Genomic DNA, 17105 nt, shown 5'->3' with positions numbered 1-17105 from the left:
GTGAAGCCCTTGATCTTCACCTTGAGCTCTGGCTTATCCATGATTTGAGTGATCAAAAGGAGGAATGACCGCAAGAGCCAGGCACTTTGAGGTTTGATGAATCTATTGATTGTTTTACAGCTAAAAACATGAATTAAAGAACTGAGTTAATATGAAAGTGACAGTGTCCATGTAACAGCATGGGAGGTCTAAGAACTTTATTTCTCTTTAGAATTAATGAACTGACAAAATTAATTTACCAACTTCTTGCTTTAATCAGAAAAATAATGACTAATGTTGATGTTTACCGAAATTGCAAAGGTCATGTAATTCCAATAATCAGTGGACTGTCAGATTATATAGGTAATTTTATTCATTGCTCTTTTAGTCATATGGAGTTTTCTGCATGATTGTGCAACTTGAGAGAAAATGTACTTGTCTTGTTTTTCTGTGTCGTTATTAAGGATGGTCTCCTTGGGATTTCAGTGATACCAGTATCAGTACAAAGGGAAGTAAAGACATGACATAAAAAGATGCCTTTAAATTCAAGAATTTTAATGTTTTAGCTTCTCTGGTCACAAAACTAAAAACTGTGGTTTGATCTCTTTCCTGTAGCAATTCTCATGTGGCAATGGTTTTTCCAAGCAGCCAACCTCAGCTGTGTGGATTAAAGCAAATGTGGTGCCAAAAAACTGCAGTTCCTCAAGTGTCCACTTGAGACTTTCTGCAAAAACACAGGAAACCCCTTTAAAGTCCATGTTCAAATGCCTGTAGTTACAGCAGAATTAAACATGCTTACAGCCTGGTATCAAAATAGCCCTTTTCTTTATTCCTAAAAGTTTTACAGGGAGTGATGCTGTCTATATAACTCATGATTTAGATTATGTTAAGGGGAGGAGTTATGCAGCTTGCAAGACAGTAGAAGAGACTTAGAGTGTATTTTACAGACGGGTCTCTTTGTTCACACACTAAATACACCACGAACACCTTCTTGGGAGAGCAACAAACGCACACACGTCTGGCTAATACTTCTACTTAGACTCTACTCAGTAAACACTCGCTAGTGACGATGCCATTTTGAAAATGGAACAATTACATGAAAACAAGAATACATTAGATGGAAGTTAATCATAAACACCAAAAGAGCTCTATTTGTCCATGGGCTGATCGATACTTTTGGTACTAACATCCAACATATCTAGCAAAAAAAAAAGAACCCAGCTCTTGATAGCCATATCTAGTCAACTGTCTTTGCATTTTTTTGTCATACCAGCTGGCTTCAAGGTCTACCTCAGTAGCTAAAGCTTCTGCTAAATTTTTCTCCCATTTGTGTTCAGTGGCGCCTCCTAATAATCCTGCTAAAAAATTCACCCTATTCTAACACCAAAGTATTTTTCAATCGACCACAGTAACAGGAAAGATAAAAACTGACAGTAGAGCAAATCAAGCTGAAAGACAGTTAAACTACACCTCCTTCTGTCATGATTCCTACAGATCATGGGCTGAATGAGAACTTGTGACCAGAGTAAGCAGCAGAAACTTGAATACATTGCTTGTTGTCTTTATTTATTTTATGGTGTTATTTTTATTATGTTTTTAACCTCTCTGTAAAGTGTCCTGGAGTGCTTAGAAAGGCGCTTTAAATAAAATGTATTATTATTACATATTTTCCTTGGGATGCATATCAAAGAAGTAACACCAAATACTAGAGACTCTTTGTCAAGCAAGCAATAGCTTTAGTATATTAGTGTCCATGACTTAGCTGCTGAGAGTTGTTTACTTGGATTCTTTGTTGTCCTGGACTAGCATGAATGTTGTCATGATTTAGTCACTTTGACGCCATACGTACTGTGTACATGCTTTCCTGTCTTATAACAACAAGCTCACAAGTAATGCAGCACGTGACCATAACTGAATAATGCTAAAATGACATCACATGTAAAGAGGAGACATTCAATCAACAGGATTATTTATGTAAAGCCAAATATAGAGCAATGCTGATACACAGTTTTCTAGCATAAGCCACTATGAGTGTTCAGCTGTACACAGTCTTGCAAACAGACGACTATTATATAAAGAAATGCCTCAGGAGCAATAGCTAACTTTTAGCCTTCTAATGTAGTGTAAACTTATGTAGGACTTCCAGCCATGACTTTCTTTCCTGGCATCTTAGAGCGGATTGATAGTTGTACTTGTGTGCAGATATCTGCTAAGCAACATAAAATAAAGCTAGATAGTGGTTAAATTACTGCTGATTGCAGCTCCAGGATTGCATCAAGGTTGGTTCAGCCCATTTACTCTCCACATAGACCATTTACCTTCATTATACAGAATCTGTAAATAGAGATTAAGACACCGGACCAAATAAACAGCAAAAAACTCAACTTCTTAGGGTAGTTAAATACGTAAGGATGAGTTTTCCATATGAGTTACATTTGTCATGTCATCAATGTGCTGCAGATGGAGGAACATAATGTGTTTTATCTGCAAATATTGCTAAAACTAATGAGCTTTCAGATGGCAAAGCAAATGGCAAAACATTTTCTACATGTATCGTAAACTTATGTTTGTAACAGACTTTCTGAAAATGAGCTTTATTACATGGTAAAATGAAGCCTGTCTGTAGGGATTGATGTACTAGCTTTTACAGGTGGTCAGCCTGGTGTCTCAACAAAGGGGCTGAGCTGACTGGCATCTTTTATGGGTAATGCACATAGACTGTATAAAAAATGGACGCAATATCCGTGATGTCACCCATCTGTTCCTGAGCACTGTTTTGGATGCTGAACTCAGCCTAACTTCTGTTGAGCCAGTGTGAGGTAAAGAGGCGACTTTGAGCCCGCCAACAGCTTCAGGGTGCCCGCCAGTCAATCAAGTCTGACATGTCCTTATTTGGGCAAAACTTGTAAGGTTAATATCTTCGAAAATACACAGTTATAAAATAATTCACCCCCTGTACAGTGTCCGGTGAGCGAATAGGTACTCTACCTAAACAGTTTTTTGATCCAGGCTGTAAACATATTTATTTCTGCTGTAAAGATCGTCTTTTTGAATGGGTGTGTGTGGTTTCCAGTGTTTCTGCAGCCAGCCTCAAGCGGACGCTCCATGAACTGCAGTTTTTAAACACTTCTGCATGTGCTTCATATTTTAAGACTATTGAGGTTGCCTCTTGGTAACACACAAACTCATACAAGAAGAACCTCATACAACCCCACTTATGAATAAAAAAAGGATTAAAAAAACTGTTGCTGTTACAAGCAAAAGAAAAACAAAAATAATTCTCATTTATTTTACATTTTAGTTGTAGTGGGTTTTATTGTGAATGTAAGCTATTCAACACCACTCCAGAGACCTGACCATGATGTCATGACTGAGCTTAAGCGTATTAAAAAGCACATGAAAAAAAAAAAAAAAAGCTTCCTTTGTTGTAGCATTTTCTATCTAGACTTTACTTGGATTTCTAAGAATTTCCCCAACCCCTCCTTAATTTGACGGTGCCCCCTCTCACCCTCCGCAGCAGAGCTCCCCCACCCCCCTCCCTGTTTCGGTGATGGTGTGGTCCAGGAAGCGCGCCTCTCCTCTGCTCTCTCATCTCTCGTGCTCAATGAATCAGCTGACGAATGGTATCTCCCTCCTCTCCCTCCTCTCCCGGATGGATCGGCGCCGCTGAAGCCGGGCAGCCTGAGCGCTGACACAGGAGCAGGTTGCCCACGGCTCGCTCTCCTGCTGCTGGATGTCACAACGATCGAGTGCCGGCTGAAGCAGAAGAGGTTACTTTGTTGAATTCTCCCCCTCGGGTTGGGAGCTACCCGCTTCCCGTCACCATGGCTTCCAACTTCAACGACATAGTCAAACAGGGATACGTGAGGATACGGAGTAAGAAACTGGGGGTGAGTAGTGTTGCACTTGCTGTCTAACGCTGTGGAGGAGGAGGAAAGGAAGAGGAGGAGGAGGAGGAGGAGGAGGAGGAAGAAGAGTGGTTCCAGTTGTTTCGGGGGCGTCTGGATTAAGAAAGAGGCTTTAATTGCTCCATAGACGGCCGTCCTGCTGTGAGCTCTTCAAGAGGAAAAACAGATTAGAGCAGCACAAACCAGCGGCCAAGTTTGTCTCAGAGCATTGTGCAGAAGACGCTGGCAAAGTGCTAGATGACTGACAGCTGGTATCATGTTTATGTAGTCCTTTATCCTATCTTCCCTTTTTGTTTTCAGTTTCTAGAGCGCAACTTTATTATCATGGAGAAAGTTAGACTATAAATCTAGTTTTCTGACGCACTTTTAAAAAAAAGTAGAATTATTAATAAAGGAGAAAAAGAGGTGAATCAAGCATCAAGAGTTAATTTCCAATAATTTCTTTGTTGGCAAGCTGTAAAGAGATGTAAAATCTCTTAAAACAGCAACATAAAAGGAGTAATTTTAATTCTAAGCTGGACAAAATAAAAGGGAATATGAGGAATGATATCTGTCTTTATGCTATGGTTACAACTAACCCTTTAATTCCCACAATACATTGATCAATCTAAGGTTCATAATATCTCAAACATTGTGGAAAAGCTCTTCTCAGTTTCCTAAAACACAAAATGATGTCTTAGAAGCTTATTTTTTTTGTCAAATCAACAACCAAACCCACAAAATGTAATATTTACTTATAATAATTATAATAACAATAATTATATATTTTATTTGTACTGCACTTTACATTAAGAACAAATCCCAAAGTGCTACATGACACGTCAATAAAACAGCAAATGTAAAAACAGGGTTAAAAACAGACAATATGAACAAATTTAAGAATAAAAACTTCATTTCAAAGCAGCATACCCTTCCATATAAGAAGCTTCCACCAGGTTATATTTGATATTTCATCTTAAAAAATTACTGAAATATTTAATTGTTTACGGACATGGTTGGCGATCAATTCTCTTTCGCTTTAGTGATCAATTAATCAATTACTACCCTCAGGGGCTTGTTATCAGTGCTGTACTTTACTCTCTTTCAGGCGTGATGAGTTGTTCCCAGCTCTGAAAAATCTCATTGAAGCTCAGCTGATTGGCTGTGATGGCAGCTCCTCAATGCCTTTCATAATGACTTTTCCATTGAGATCCAGCAAGTTGAAAAATGGCTGGCCAGCTTAAATGGAAACGCATGATATATATTCAATTATGAGCGCCTTATTGTCTGACTCATAAAGCCATCTGCTTTTGTTCATACTTCCAGCTCATTAGCGGGAACACTCCCTCTCCTTTTGATGAAGTGTGATGATGGGGGCTAATGATGTCTGCCTCCTCACATCATCACCTGGCTTCATCAACACTTCTTCTTCTTCTTCTTCTTCTGTTGTTTGCTGCCTCTGTAGCTATCTTTGATTACACTTGGAGGGTAAATGTTACAAGAAAAGCCTTCATGCCCCTGTCACAAGTCTGATGTCAGAAAGGAAAGCATGAGACATTTGTTGTTGTGAACATGCTAATGATCCCGCTTACATGCAGTTGGAACAGTTTATTTACTTCTTGCATATGCAATTAGCCAGACGCAGAAAAAGAGAGTGTGTGTGTGTGTGTTTGTGTGTGTGTGTTTGTGTGTGTGTGTGTGTGTGTGTGGAGAGAGGACGCATGCTGTGTCGGCTGTGCTGGAGGTATGGATGCCACGTCTCTGCCAGCTCCACATCTCATCCTGCTGCTTGTTTGAGGGAAACAGTTTGTGTCCTGATCGCCCACTCCTTCAACCCTCCGCCGCTCGCTTGCTCGCTCGCTTCTGTTTCATCAGAGAAACGCCACGCTGCGATGGCCTCAGAGGACCCCGGTGTGGGCAGATAGAAAGTATTCATCCATCCATGCTGGGGTTAGTTAACACAGAGCCATTATTATCCTGTGTGGAGAATCAAAACAACCTAATGGAGCAGGAATGGGTTTAGTAATGTCTGAATCAACAGACACTGATAAACTACCTCTCTGTGATGTTTTTATGTTGGATAAAATAACTTATTAGTTGTCATTTCAAGAGTTTGAGGGACATTATTATCCAAATGTGACAGATGCACACATGCATGCGCCAATGGAGAGATGCACATCTGTTTGGAGGGGATTCCTATTTAGTGCTAGCTTAAATCCAGAACAGTATTTTTCAGCAGCATGATCTCAGAAACCCTGTTCCTGTCAGATTTTAAATAGTTCAGAGTCTGTTTAAATGTTTCAGCTTCATCTGATGTAACTCCTCGGTTTCATCATCGAGACCAATAAAGACTTCCTCCAACTCTTCACTTGAAGGATCCAAAAGTTTTCTCACAATTTCTGTTTTTCCTCCGACAAAAGAAACCAAAGTGGGCACAGAATTCCTTCGGCTGCCCACTCTACCCACTAAATCAACCTTTCCAATCATCTGCCAAGAGGACCATGAATCCACTCAAATTTTCCAGTCGTAAATCGCACCTTAGCTGTCTCATTGTACAAGAGCAGGACTTACCTTAAAATTCAACTTTACAAGACAAGTCTAAAAATTAATCTTCAGTGATGGATTCTTTTAATGACCACTGTCTCTTAAAGAAGTGGACCTGGTGATTTATTCTGCCAAAAACACAAAATCAGTGTCGCTTACTCTCCTTCAGCAGCTCATGAGGAGGGGGCTGTGAGCTGAGCTGCCACTAGCTTATTTGGAAGGTGCTCTCCCTGGGTGGTATGGTTTCCTCCATTATTCAAAGGTTTTTAGATTAAGCAGAATCATCATCAGCAATCTCCTCTCCTAAACAAACAGAACAAGAAAACTAATTAAAAATACAGAATAAAGGAGTTTAATGTATCTCAGTGGATTTCAAATGTTCTCTGCGGGGCCCCCTTCGGTAGATGAAAATATCTTCATGTCCCTCCTTCCCGTCACCTTACACCTCAGCACATACACATACCTCAGTATAAACTGAATCCTATTTTCAGACACATCCCCTGCGTACGAATTCTTATATTATTCCAATTATTTGTAACATTGTAAGAAGTTGAAAATTGCAACTTCATTTTTTTTTATTTTTATGATTTGAAATGTTTGTTTTTACAAACATTCAAGTAAAGACACAAATCATGACACTGACAGGATAAAAAAGAAAAGAAAATGTAAATGGAATTTAAAAAAGTAAACAAATAAAAATGTTTCCAATACAAACAGACAAAAACATAACATTGACAGATTATTCACAGTGAAATTGCAATTGCAGCATGCAAGATCAAACTAAAAACACAACTAGCTACTTTTAAAAAGGGAGCAATTTAAAGAGACAATGCAACATGTGACTTCCAAACCTCATGTGAGGACAGCCCACCACTGGTGGAGGTCAAACAGGCAAGGTATGACTTGTCCTATTTCTTGTCTTTGTAGTTGTGACGTTTGGAGTAGATTGGTTGTCATCCTTACAGTTACCTGGTAGTCTTTTATTGGTCATGTTTGCTTGCAGTGTTGATCAGTGTGCATTGTTTTTATTGAGTCCTGCAGGGTCTCTTGTAATAACTGTGGGCTATCCCTAGGGGTCATGTTCTCCAGGTTGGTGTATTTGACAGTTGTTGGTAGGGCTTTGGGGGGCTGTGAGCTGAGCTGCTGCAAAGAAATAGAAAGCGGTGACTTTGATAACTGTGGATAGGAAAACTGATAAATGTGAATCAAGCAGGTTAGACCGAAGACTCGTGTGGGCAGATTAAGGAGTCTTTTGGTCACTGGACTGAAACAAAATCAGGTTCTTTTAGCTTTGACTTTAAAAAAATTGAGACAGGTACAGCCATACATTTCAATCTGCTGAGTACTTTCTTTGATCAGCTGATTGTGTGTTTGGTCTGTAAAATGTTTGAAAAAAGAGAGGAATATCCACCAACAGTTCCAACTAATGAAAATGACATTTTAGAAGGAGACATTTCTGCATATTAAGCTTCTTATTTTAGAAATTATTCATTGATCATCAAGATATCTATCCATCATTGGGTGATACATGTTTCATCCCTGGTTCCTTCAGCTGTAGTTGTTGCTGTGTGGAACTCTGCTCATTTCAAAAACTGTCCTAAATGATCAAAACTATCATCATTTCCTCAATCACTGAGGAACACAGATCACAAACATTTGATAACGTTGCAGCTGCAGCTAACAATTACTGTCATTACAGATAATTCCGCTGATTCTTTTCATGATGGATTCATCTTTTGATTTGCAGAATGTTTAAAAACTGTGATGCAGTTTTATAGTTTGTGGTCCCGCACTCAGAGGTATTCAGTCTTTTATTATGTTGGAATTTAACATTTTCTATTTGGGGATACAGAAAAGCAGGATGTCTGAAACTAAAACCAGACAATGTTACAGTATCTACATTTCAGATCAGGTCTTGTTTTGTAGATAAACATTTAGTTTCATTGTTAGACGATGGCTTTCAGATTGTATTGTTGGTTTTTAGATATTGTGAAAGAAAATATACTAAGGATCGACACGCTGCCCTACTTCGATGCCCCCTCAGTGCCTGAGTTTAAGGTCTTGGGTGTTTTCCTCTTCATGTGCTTTTTTAAATGTTTCTTTTTTTTGGTGCTTTAAAGGTCTTTCAAATATCACATCTCAAGACTTTGCATCACAGTTGACCTTCTAATGCTCCCGACCCGCTCTCTATCGTAATGCTCTGCCTTTTAAAATGTGTTCTGCATTATTTTTCATCAGAAGGCGGTACAGTCCGATGGTTCTCTCTTTTGCAATATGTAATACAGTGGAACCAGCAACAGCTTCGCCTGGGCTCATCAGCATCCGTCAGCATGATTGGCTCATTTCCAAACCCCGTCATGTGTGAAGGTTGAGGCCATGAGGTCACTTCTGTGTTCTGCCAAGTGATCAAAATTACCAAGCGGGCACTTTTTCTTTTTCTCTTTTCTCTTTCTGGGAGATTAGTTTTCTTTTCCACTGACATGAATAGCAACGATTAGCGTTAGCCAACTTCTTTGTCTCTTTGTTGGCTGAAGAGACAACGGTGCAGTGTTCTTGAATGCACAAGTAGCGTCTCTCCCCTTTCCTTTCTCACATTCCCCTCCTCTTCCTCACCTCTCCACCCATTCTCTCACCTCTCATTCTCCCCCAGCTTCTCACCTGTACTCCCCACTCTTCGCAGTGTCTCTCTCTCATCTCTATTCCCACTATTCTCTCTCTCTCCCTTCCCTTTCTTCACCCCTTTATCTGGCTTTATCTCCCTCACCTCATGCCCCCTTTCTCTCTCACCTTTTCTCTCCTTCACCGGTTTGCAGACAGCTGAGAGACTGAGCACAAAAGCATCCTATTCATCACCCCGCACTGCACCCTCCATAACCCCCAACAGGCCATTGCCCCAATACACTGCAAAGGCACACACACACACACACATACACACACACATACACACACACACACACACACACACACACACACACACACACACACACACACACAAACACATTCATATGCATTTTCTTGGTTCTACGTTGAAGAATTGGCACACACATGCGCCTGACAAACAAGTAAACAGTCTGCTGCCAGAGAACAGTGTGCAAATTCTCAATTAATTTTAATCCTGTGGCTTTGTACCATACAGTATTTTTTACTACATGGAGACAAACTAAACGCTCACCAGAGCCAACAACAAGCCTCACTGAGCTCAGAAAAACATTCAAATCTGGCGATATCTGAGGAACAGAACGACTGATATCCAACACTTCTTTCAATCCCTTTCAGAGAAAACTGTCCGACGCTATTAGGGATGAATAACATGACCTTTGAGTAATTTCTGTGTCAGTCTCCAGCCTGTTACATGTTTCCCAGGTTAAGGATTGCAGTGTTAAAGTAGAAAAGGTCAGCTGTTGAATATTTCCACCCTCCTGTCTGTCTAACCGTTTTTCAAGCTTTAACAAAAATGCTCAATTTAAGTTTGCTGGAGGTGAGTGTGTGTCTGCCATTCAGCTTCTCCATTCACAAACATGTTTTGACACTTCAAAGGAGCTGTGGATCAGATGTCGGCTCAGAGGCGGATATGTAATATTTTAAGAGAACTTCACACTCAGATAAACTGTTAGTTCTCACCACGTATGGCACCTACAATAAACTCAGTGTTACCTTGTTTTACATCAGGAACAAGTTTTACTCTTAATGAGATATAAGAAAGACATTTAACACGTTGTTAAGCTGTGTTTATTGCTTTAATTAAAAAATAACTATTATTCAAGTGTCATAAATTAACACTTAGCATGTAAACATTTCACCTACCAGATGAAGCACAATGAACACACAGCATTCAGCCAATCAGATGAAGCCACAGCTAGCTTCATATTAAGTGGTAACACATTATTAGCGACTGCAAGGTTAGCTAACGAGACAGCAGAGGAAGGTGTGGAAGAGTAAGGGAAACATAGTTGGCGAAGATCTTGTTGGGAGAAAAAAACACAACTTCTGTGAGCTGGAGTTTGTTTTTCAGGAGAGAAATGCTTTAAACAAACAGCAGCTAATGCACATCAGAACTGCAATGCTAAAAGTAACGTGCACTCAGCGTGTTTATTCATCTCACCTCCTTTTATCACTGCAACACTAGCCATATGTTCACAATGTAACACATAACAGCTCACAACAGGTGAAGGGTTTATGTATAGTGACAAAACCACAGTGAAATAATGACTGACTCCTGCAGTTATACTCTAAGCTTAGCATGCTTTTTTTATTAACTCTACATTTTGATTTTTACTCATACTGTTCTCATAGTGTTGTTTTCTTTTCTTTTTTTTTTTTTAAGTTATATTTTTCAGACTTTTTGCACCTTTACGAGAGAGGGAAGGACAGTGGATAGAGCTGGAAACAGGGGGAGAGTGGGGAGATGACATGCAGGAAAGAGGCCGCAGGCTGGAATCGAAACCAGGGTCAACCGCTTCATGGGCGTGCAATTAAGCCATTAGGCCAAATCTGCGCCCATAGTGCTGTTTTCTAGGGCGAAACTACGGTGGCCCAACAAGGACAGATGATCTGCAACAGTCTGAATGATCTTCACCAGGAGAAAGGTGCTTGGAAGGCAAAAAACTATACAACTTTAAAAACATATGCAAACGTCCAAAGAAAACGTAACTGTGAAAACGCGGAAAATAAAGAAACGTGCTGCAAAAAGCCAAAAGAACTGCATTGACAACAAACACGCTTCAAAAACACAAATGATGCAATGCAAAAATTACTGCTCCTGACCTGTAGGGATATTCATTCCCTCCAGGAATTTGCGATTTCGTGATCGCAACTATCAACGCAAATTCCACCAATCAGCGCAATTTTTTCGCGGCCCTGCAATTTTTTACAATCACCGCAACATTACCGCAAATTTGACCAATTACCTTAATCTCAGCCCCTGCACGTCATCGGTTTTGTCATCAATTTGACTTCCTTGGAACATAAACATAAGTCCTCCCTTGATCTGCACTTTTCAACAACAAAACACGCACAGAGAACGGGTGAAAAGAGGGGACAGCAGGCAGGACAAGTGACCATGACAACGTTATTATTTATAGATTGAGGGGCTCAGTGTTAGCTTGGTCTCTACCTGCAGCAGGTGTGCTTTATGAACCAGCTCTCCTCACCTCCATGCATCTGTCTCATCTTCATTGATGATTTTTACCCCCCGGTGTGTGTTAGTGACAAAGACACAACCGGGGGACGTCTGTTTAATATTTGACGTTTGACATTGTTGCCGTGGTTATCGTAAAAAGCTCTGCATCTACAGCTTGATTTAAACCAGTTTGGTGAAACATCAGACACATTTAGTAAGTTTTGATCCACTCCTAATCATCAAAGATGCAGATTAATTTTAGAGTGCCGTGAACTGACTGTGCATCAGTCGCTGCGAGGTGCATTCAGGGACCGTCGTAAATTTGCAATACAGACCTTTCATGGCATTTTTCTGTGAATCAAGAGAATCAAAATACAGTCAGTGGCCACATCAAGAATGTTTTCTAAAAACAACTGTAATTTAGCATATTTACTTGCCCCTGATATGTTATTGGGGGACAAAAGCAAAAAAAAATAATCTCAACTTTCACCGCAATTTTTTCAAAAAGCTGTCGCAAATTCAGGCTTTTTGGGCCGCAACAATCACAAAAAAATCCCGCGAAATCCTGGAGGGACTGGATATTGGATGACAAAGCTTTTATGTTGACTGGACAGAAGAAGAAGAAGAAGAAGAAGAAGAAGAAGAAGAAGAAGAAGTAGTCACAGAATTACAGTGTTATTACTAAGAAATGCTTAGTGGAGTGTGTCTGTCAGCTGTGGCCATAAGTTATTCTGTACTAAAACCCTTTAACTATAAAAACAAGACCTGCAGAACTTATTTGAAAAAATAGTTCGGGATGATTAGCTAGGTTTGCACCTTTGTCTACCTACATAGCACATAGGTGCCAACAGGCTCTTCAAGCAGCTGGAAAAGGACGACATGTAAACCCAAAATACGATGTCTTTTGGAAATACGTTGAGTGGACACAAAAATGATTCTGAGGTATTGTTTTTGATAACACAAGTACATAGACAGACAGTTACCCTTACACATCTAGAAAATACAGCTCTATGTTAGCATTGTTTTGGATTGATCTCTGTTCTAATACAACCATTGTAAGGAAGTTTAGGTCTAATGCTAATGCTACACTGAAAGCTTGATGCTACGCTATGTTTGCTAGTTAGCAGCCAGATTAGCTGCATTGATGTATTTGGTGCTAGCTGGTTGCAGTTTCTGCTAATTCAAGTCTTATTTTTGAAGGCTAGACTACCTTACCCTCTGCACTGCATGTTCTGCTGCTCAGCTACAGAACAAATGGTCTTATTCTCCCTCCTACTTACTTTGATATTTTCAAACTTGAGACTGTGTTGATATTTTAAAACTTGGACATTGAGCTAAAGCACATTTTTGAGGTTGAGCTTCTGTTTGGCATCTGAAATCAGAGACCTTTATTGTACTTGGACACACAATTGGTCAAACTTTTGCTTAGTTACCTTTAATTCAGGCCCAGATGATACTGAAAACAACAAATTTGCCTCTAAATATTAAAACTATAAATATAATAAACTGCTTGTGCAAACCACAACAGCAAGAATAAAATGGTAGGGGACAAAGTTTTACTCTGTTGCAATCTAAGTGCTGTTATGAGAGCACTGTGGTCAAACTAGAAATGTCAAGCAGAAAACACATTAAAAATGCATTATGTCTGGTCCAGAGTAAGTAGGAGTGAAAACACAATCAGCCAAAAGTATGGATGTAAACAAATAATCAGTAAACCAATAATCCTGTCTGCTGAGTTAAAGAAAGGCTATTCATCATCCCAACACAAGGATACCATTTGCACAAAGATGGTTACTCCACTCTCATGTTTGCAGAAGTGATTTGGGGTTTTGAAATTACTTTTTTACAAGAGAACCATTTCAAAATTGTTGTGTGCTTACAGTTTGTTTAGGGGCAAATAACCCAGTGTAATTTAGAGACTGAAAAACAATAACACACTTCAGTCCAGTATTATTGGACTCTCGCCCGTTATGATCCCGTCGGGATGTTAAATGTGTGACAGAAGTTTCAGTATAAGCACAGAAGTCTTTATTACAGTGACTCACTCCAAATACAGAAGACAACAAGCCAAAGTGATCATTTTTAATAAATGTTTAAACACCAAATTACATGATGTAATACTCCCACCAGCCATACTGACTCTCGGGTTAGGCACTAATTAGGAATGTTTACTCATGAGATAAATGTGCAATTCATTTATCGTCCCATCTGCGCTCTTAAGCATGTCAATATTACAGATGAAGCAGAGTTCAGCACTAAAACAATCCACAGATTATCTGCACTCATTTGAAGATTTGGTTTAACCTTCTGTTACTTTATATTTAATCAAATATGACGTTCTTTGGTATAAGCTTCTCAAATGTGTGACATTTCTTAACATTAGGATGTATCTATACTTTGCGACATAGCTAAGAATTAATATCCATGAGCGATGATTCAAATAGATGAGATAAAAAATGAAGCGAGATACCTCGTTTCCAGCAGTAGAGGGCACTACCTGCCTTTGACTTCTTTTGTTTGACATCATTACGTCTCATAAGTCTGGAGCTGCGTACCTTTGTGACATTTCAAAATTAAAGTTAAGTAAAGTGGAAGTTAACATATTGACTAGAATTGAAACCTATCAGTTCCAGTGTCGTGAGGGAGCGGAGACGGACTGGACAGGGATCTGGTGGAATTTAGCCGACATAGTTTAATGAGATTATTTCTTTTTTTTTTAAGTTTGAACACAGACTGAATTATTAAGAAAATCATGAAAAACGTAACGGAAACCAAGCATCATGAATTGATTGGTATTATGATCTGAGCGAATCGTCCCAGGTGCAATATGATATTTTTGAGTTATAATTTTGGTCCAACAGAACTAAGTACTTTGCAACATTTTTGGCATCTCACATCTTAATTAGAGAAAGTTATCTGAAAAGTCATGGATGGTGAAACTGAATGTCACTGCAGTTAAACTTTCTCATTATTTGACTCTATTGGTTTTAAATAGTTAATTCTTATACACAATGCTTTTTAAACTCCTCTGTAGCTTTAAGGCTGGTCAATTTACAGTTTTTGAGCAACAATGGAGCACTTTCAAGAGTTTCCTTTGCTGTAAGGACACCTCAACTTGAACTCCAGGCGCCCAGTGGTTAAACTTTTCGTCTCCAGAAGGAGACTGTAAAAAACTCTGAAAAGGAGTCTGATGCTAAGCTTGCAGTTTACTATGGACACCTATAAAGACATTAATTGTGCATATAAAGCATTTTATCTGAGTTATGACTCTTTGAGTACTTTTCTGGACCCAGCTTTGCTTTCTTCACATCCCTGTCCACAGATGAAACAGCTATTAGCTGTTTTCCCCTCTTTTGTCTCACTCAGCTGTTTCTGACGTACAAGTGTGTATTTGTGTTCAGTGACTGGTGGCTTTTTACATGAGGCGGCATATATTGTAATGGTGTGCGGGTATGTTTTCCCCCCTCTCTGTTGGTGCACCAAAGCTGAGGCAAAGAAGCAGAGAACAATGAGTCTATTGTCCGAGATGGCACAGCCGTTTAAGATAGGATCTCACCACCTCCGTGCTCTTGCAATTAACAATGACAGGCCGTCCAGAATGGTGGCTGTCAGGAGATTTTTTCTCTGCAGGATCTGTACTTGTCAGTGGAGCGAAAAGACGCGTCAGCTATGTTGGAATTGCAGCAATTGAGACTTCCAAAAAACGTGGAGATATGTGAATGGGGTTCTGCTACATTTCACCAAGAGGACCACGAGACTTAAATCTAGTGTGCTGTTTTCTCCACTCTGTATTTATGATCAGCCAAAGAAAAACAGTAGCAGATAAAAGATATCAATGTGCCTGGTTCTGTTTCTGATTTTATTTGTGCCTCATGGCTGCATGTAGCCTACTTTCAGCTCTCCTTGTGATAGATGTTTTGGGACCCGTGCATTAATTCAGGGGTATGCTGGGCCATACATTGTGCGGTCATTTCCTTTGGTTTTTATCAGCTTCCTCCATCAGACACAGACCTGAAGACAAATTACCAGCTCTTATTGGCTCTGATGAATTGCATCTGCAGCATTATATGGGAACAACAGCCCGACAGTCATTCTTCATGCTGAGAAATGTGCCTCTATTATATAGTCGCTTTCATAAATAAATCTCTGCCCGGACCTCACTTGAACATTTCACATCATTGATTCCTGTTATTCCTAATTACCAAAAAAGCTTTTTGTTGTGAACAGAGACAAATGTTGTTATTAGTTAGGAATGTCTCAAATCCAATTGATGAAGTAATGCACTATGAAGATACTCTTAGCTAATAATTCCCTGTTGCATTAACACTATTCCTGTGTCACGCTGTCAAAATACCAGACAGGACTCTGCTTTTCCTCCCGGCTTCCTTTGTGTCCTTTCTTGCTCCTCTGTATGAAATCCGTCCACAAACACATGTTACACCAAGCTGACACAGTCCGTAACAGCTTTGTGTTCCCGATGTTTTCTGATGAGCTGCTTTGTAAAGTGCAGAGTTCTCTAATCCCATTGGGGCAGAAGTCACAGCTCAGTAGAAGAGGACTCACATCATGGCTGTTTAATCTTTCCAATCCCCACAGACCCTGCGCCCACACAACAGACTGGACGCTTGATTTAACACTTTGGATTTAAGGAAAAGTCCAAAAATAACCATTTCATCCGATCACATTTCAATATTGACTCCCCTGTCTGTTCTTTGGTTAAGTTTTTTCTGTGTTTAGGGTCGAGGATATATCAACATTTCAATTTTTAGGTTCACTTTCATGCCTCTAATCAGGGCCTTCCTCTATTTGCTTTATTTAAACTGCCAAAAACTAAACAACAGAGTTTAATGCTAACATACACAGAGCCTGATATTTTCTATTGGGGTTGGTAGAGACCAAAATTGAGCAAAAAGGTCTCACATTATCTAGTGCAGGGCTACAGCTGAGGACTAAAGCATCTAAGCTCACGTATCTGAGACTTTTTTTAATCATAACACTGTTAGGATTTTTTGAGATTGACCTTTTGGATTAATTGTCCATACTTCAGAAATTAGCCTGAAATTTGACGTCTATGAATCGTATATAACAGCTCACAAGCCAGTTCCTCTGGAATAAAAACAGCTTGTGAAAAGCTGTTGAGTGATTGCTGGTTTATCAGTGACTAAAAGTAGCGCATACACATGCCTAACACTAGTTATTTTCAGTCCTGCAATACAAGGCAGCAAATGAAAGGTGAACATAATCCTGTAATCATGCAGCAGCACATCCAGGAATGACACAGGGAGCATTCTGGGAAATATTCTCCAAGATTAATTGGTTTAGTGTCAAGCCTGGCAACTAGATTATTTTGGTCCACCTCTTACTTCTAGTTCTGATTTATTTGTGGAAAATTTGAATTTGTAGTTTGTTAAATTTTTAATCCAAAGATATAACGTGATTGAATGTGGATTGGTAATTCCTAAGCAAGAAGTGTTTGCACCCCAAGCCAACACACCAAAAAAAACTACAGCAACAAAGAAATAATTTATTATGATAATTGGAATATTCTGTGTTGTATGATGTGGTATGAATGGTTC

The 17105-nt window shown here is 39.5% G+C and overlaps 1 protein-coding gene across 1 annotated transcript in view; it reads left to right on the top strand.

The window, feature by feature from the left end:
* The first annotated feature begins 3571 nt into the window (after positions 1 to 3571).
* dok6 (docking protein 6) overlaps positions 3572 to 17105 on the top strand; it is a 67525-nt gene continuing 53991 nt past the window's right edge. Inside the window, exon 1 of the mRNA XM_034706993.1 lies at positions 3572 to 3869. Coding sequence (XP_034562884.1) covers positions 3804 to 3869 — 66 coding nt within the window. The 5' untranslated portion in view covers positions 3572 to 3803. The remainder of the gene's footprint in view (positions 3870 to 17105) is intronic.

This window comes from Notolabrus celidotus, chromosome 17, assembly GCF_009762535.1.
Source record: "Notolabrus celidotus isolate fNotCel1 chromosome 17, fNotCel1.pri, whole genome shotgun sequence".
NCBI lineage: Eukaryota > Metazoa > Chordata > Actinopteri > Labriformes > Labridae > Notolabrus > Notolabrus celidotus.
Note: the sequence above shows the minus strand (reverse complement) of the source record. Positions and strands in the feature narration are given on the sequence as shown.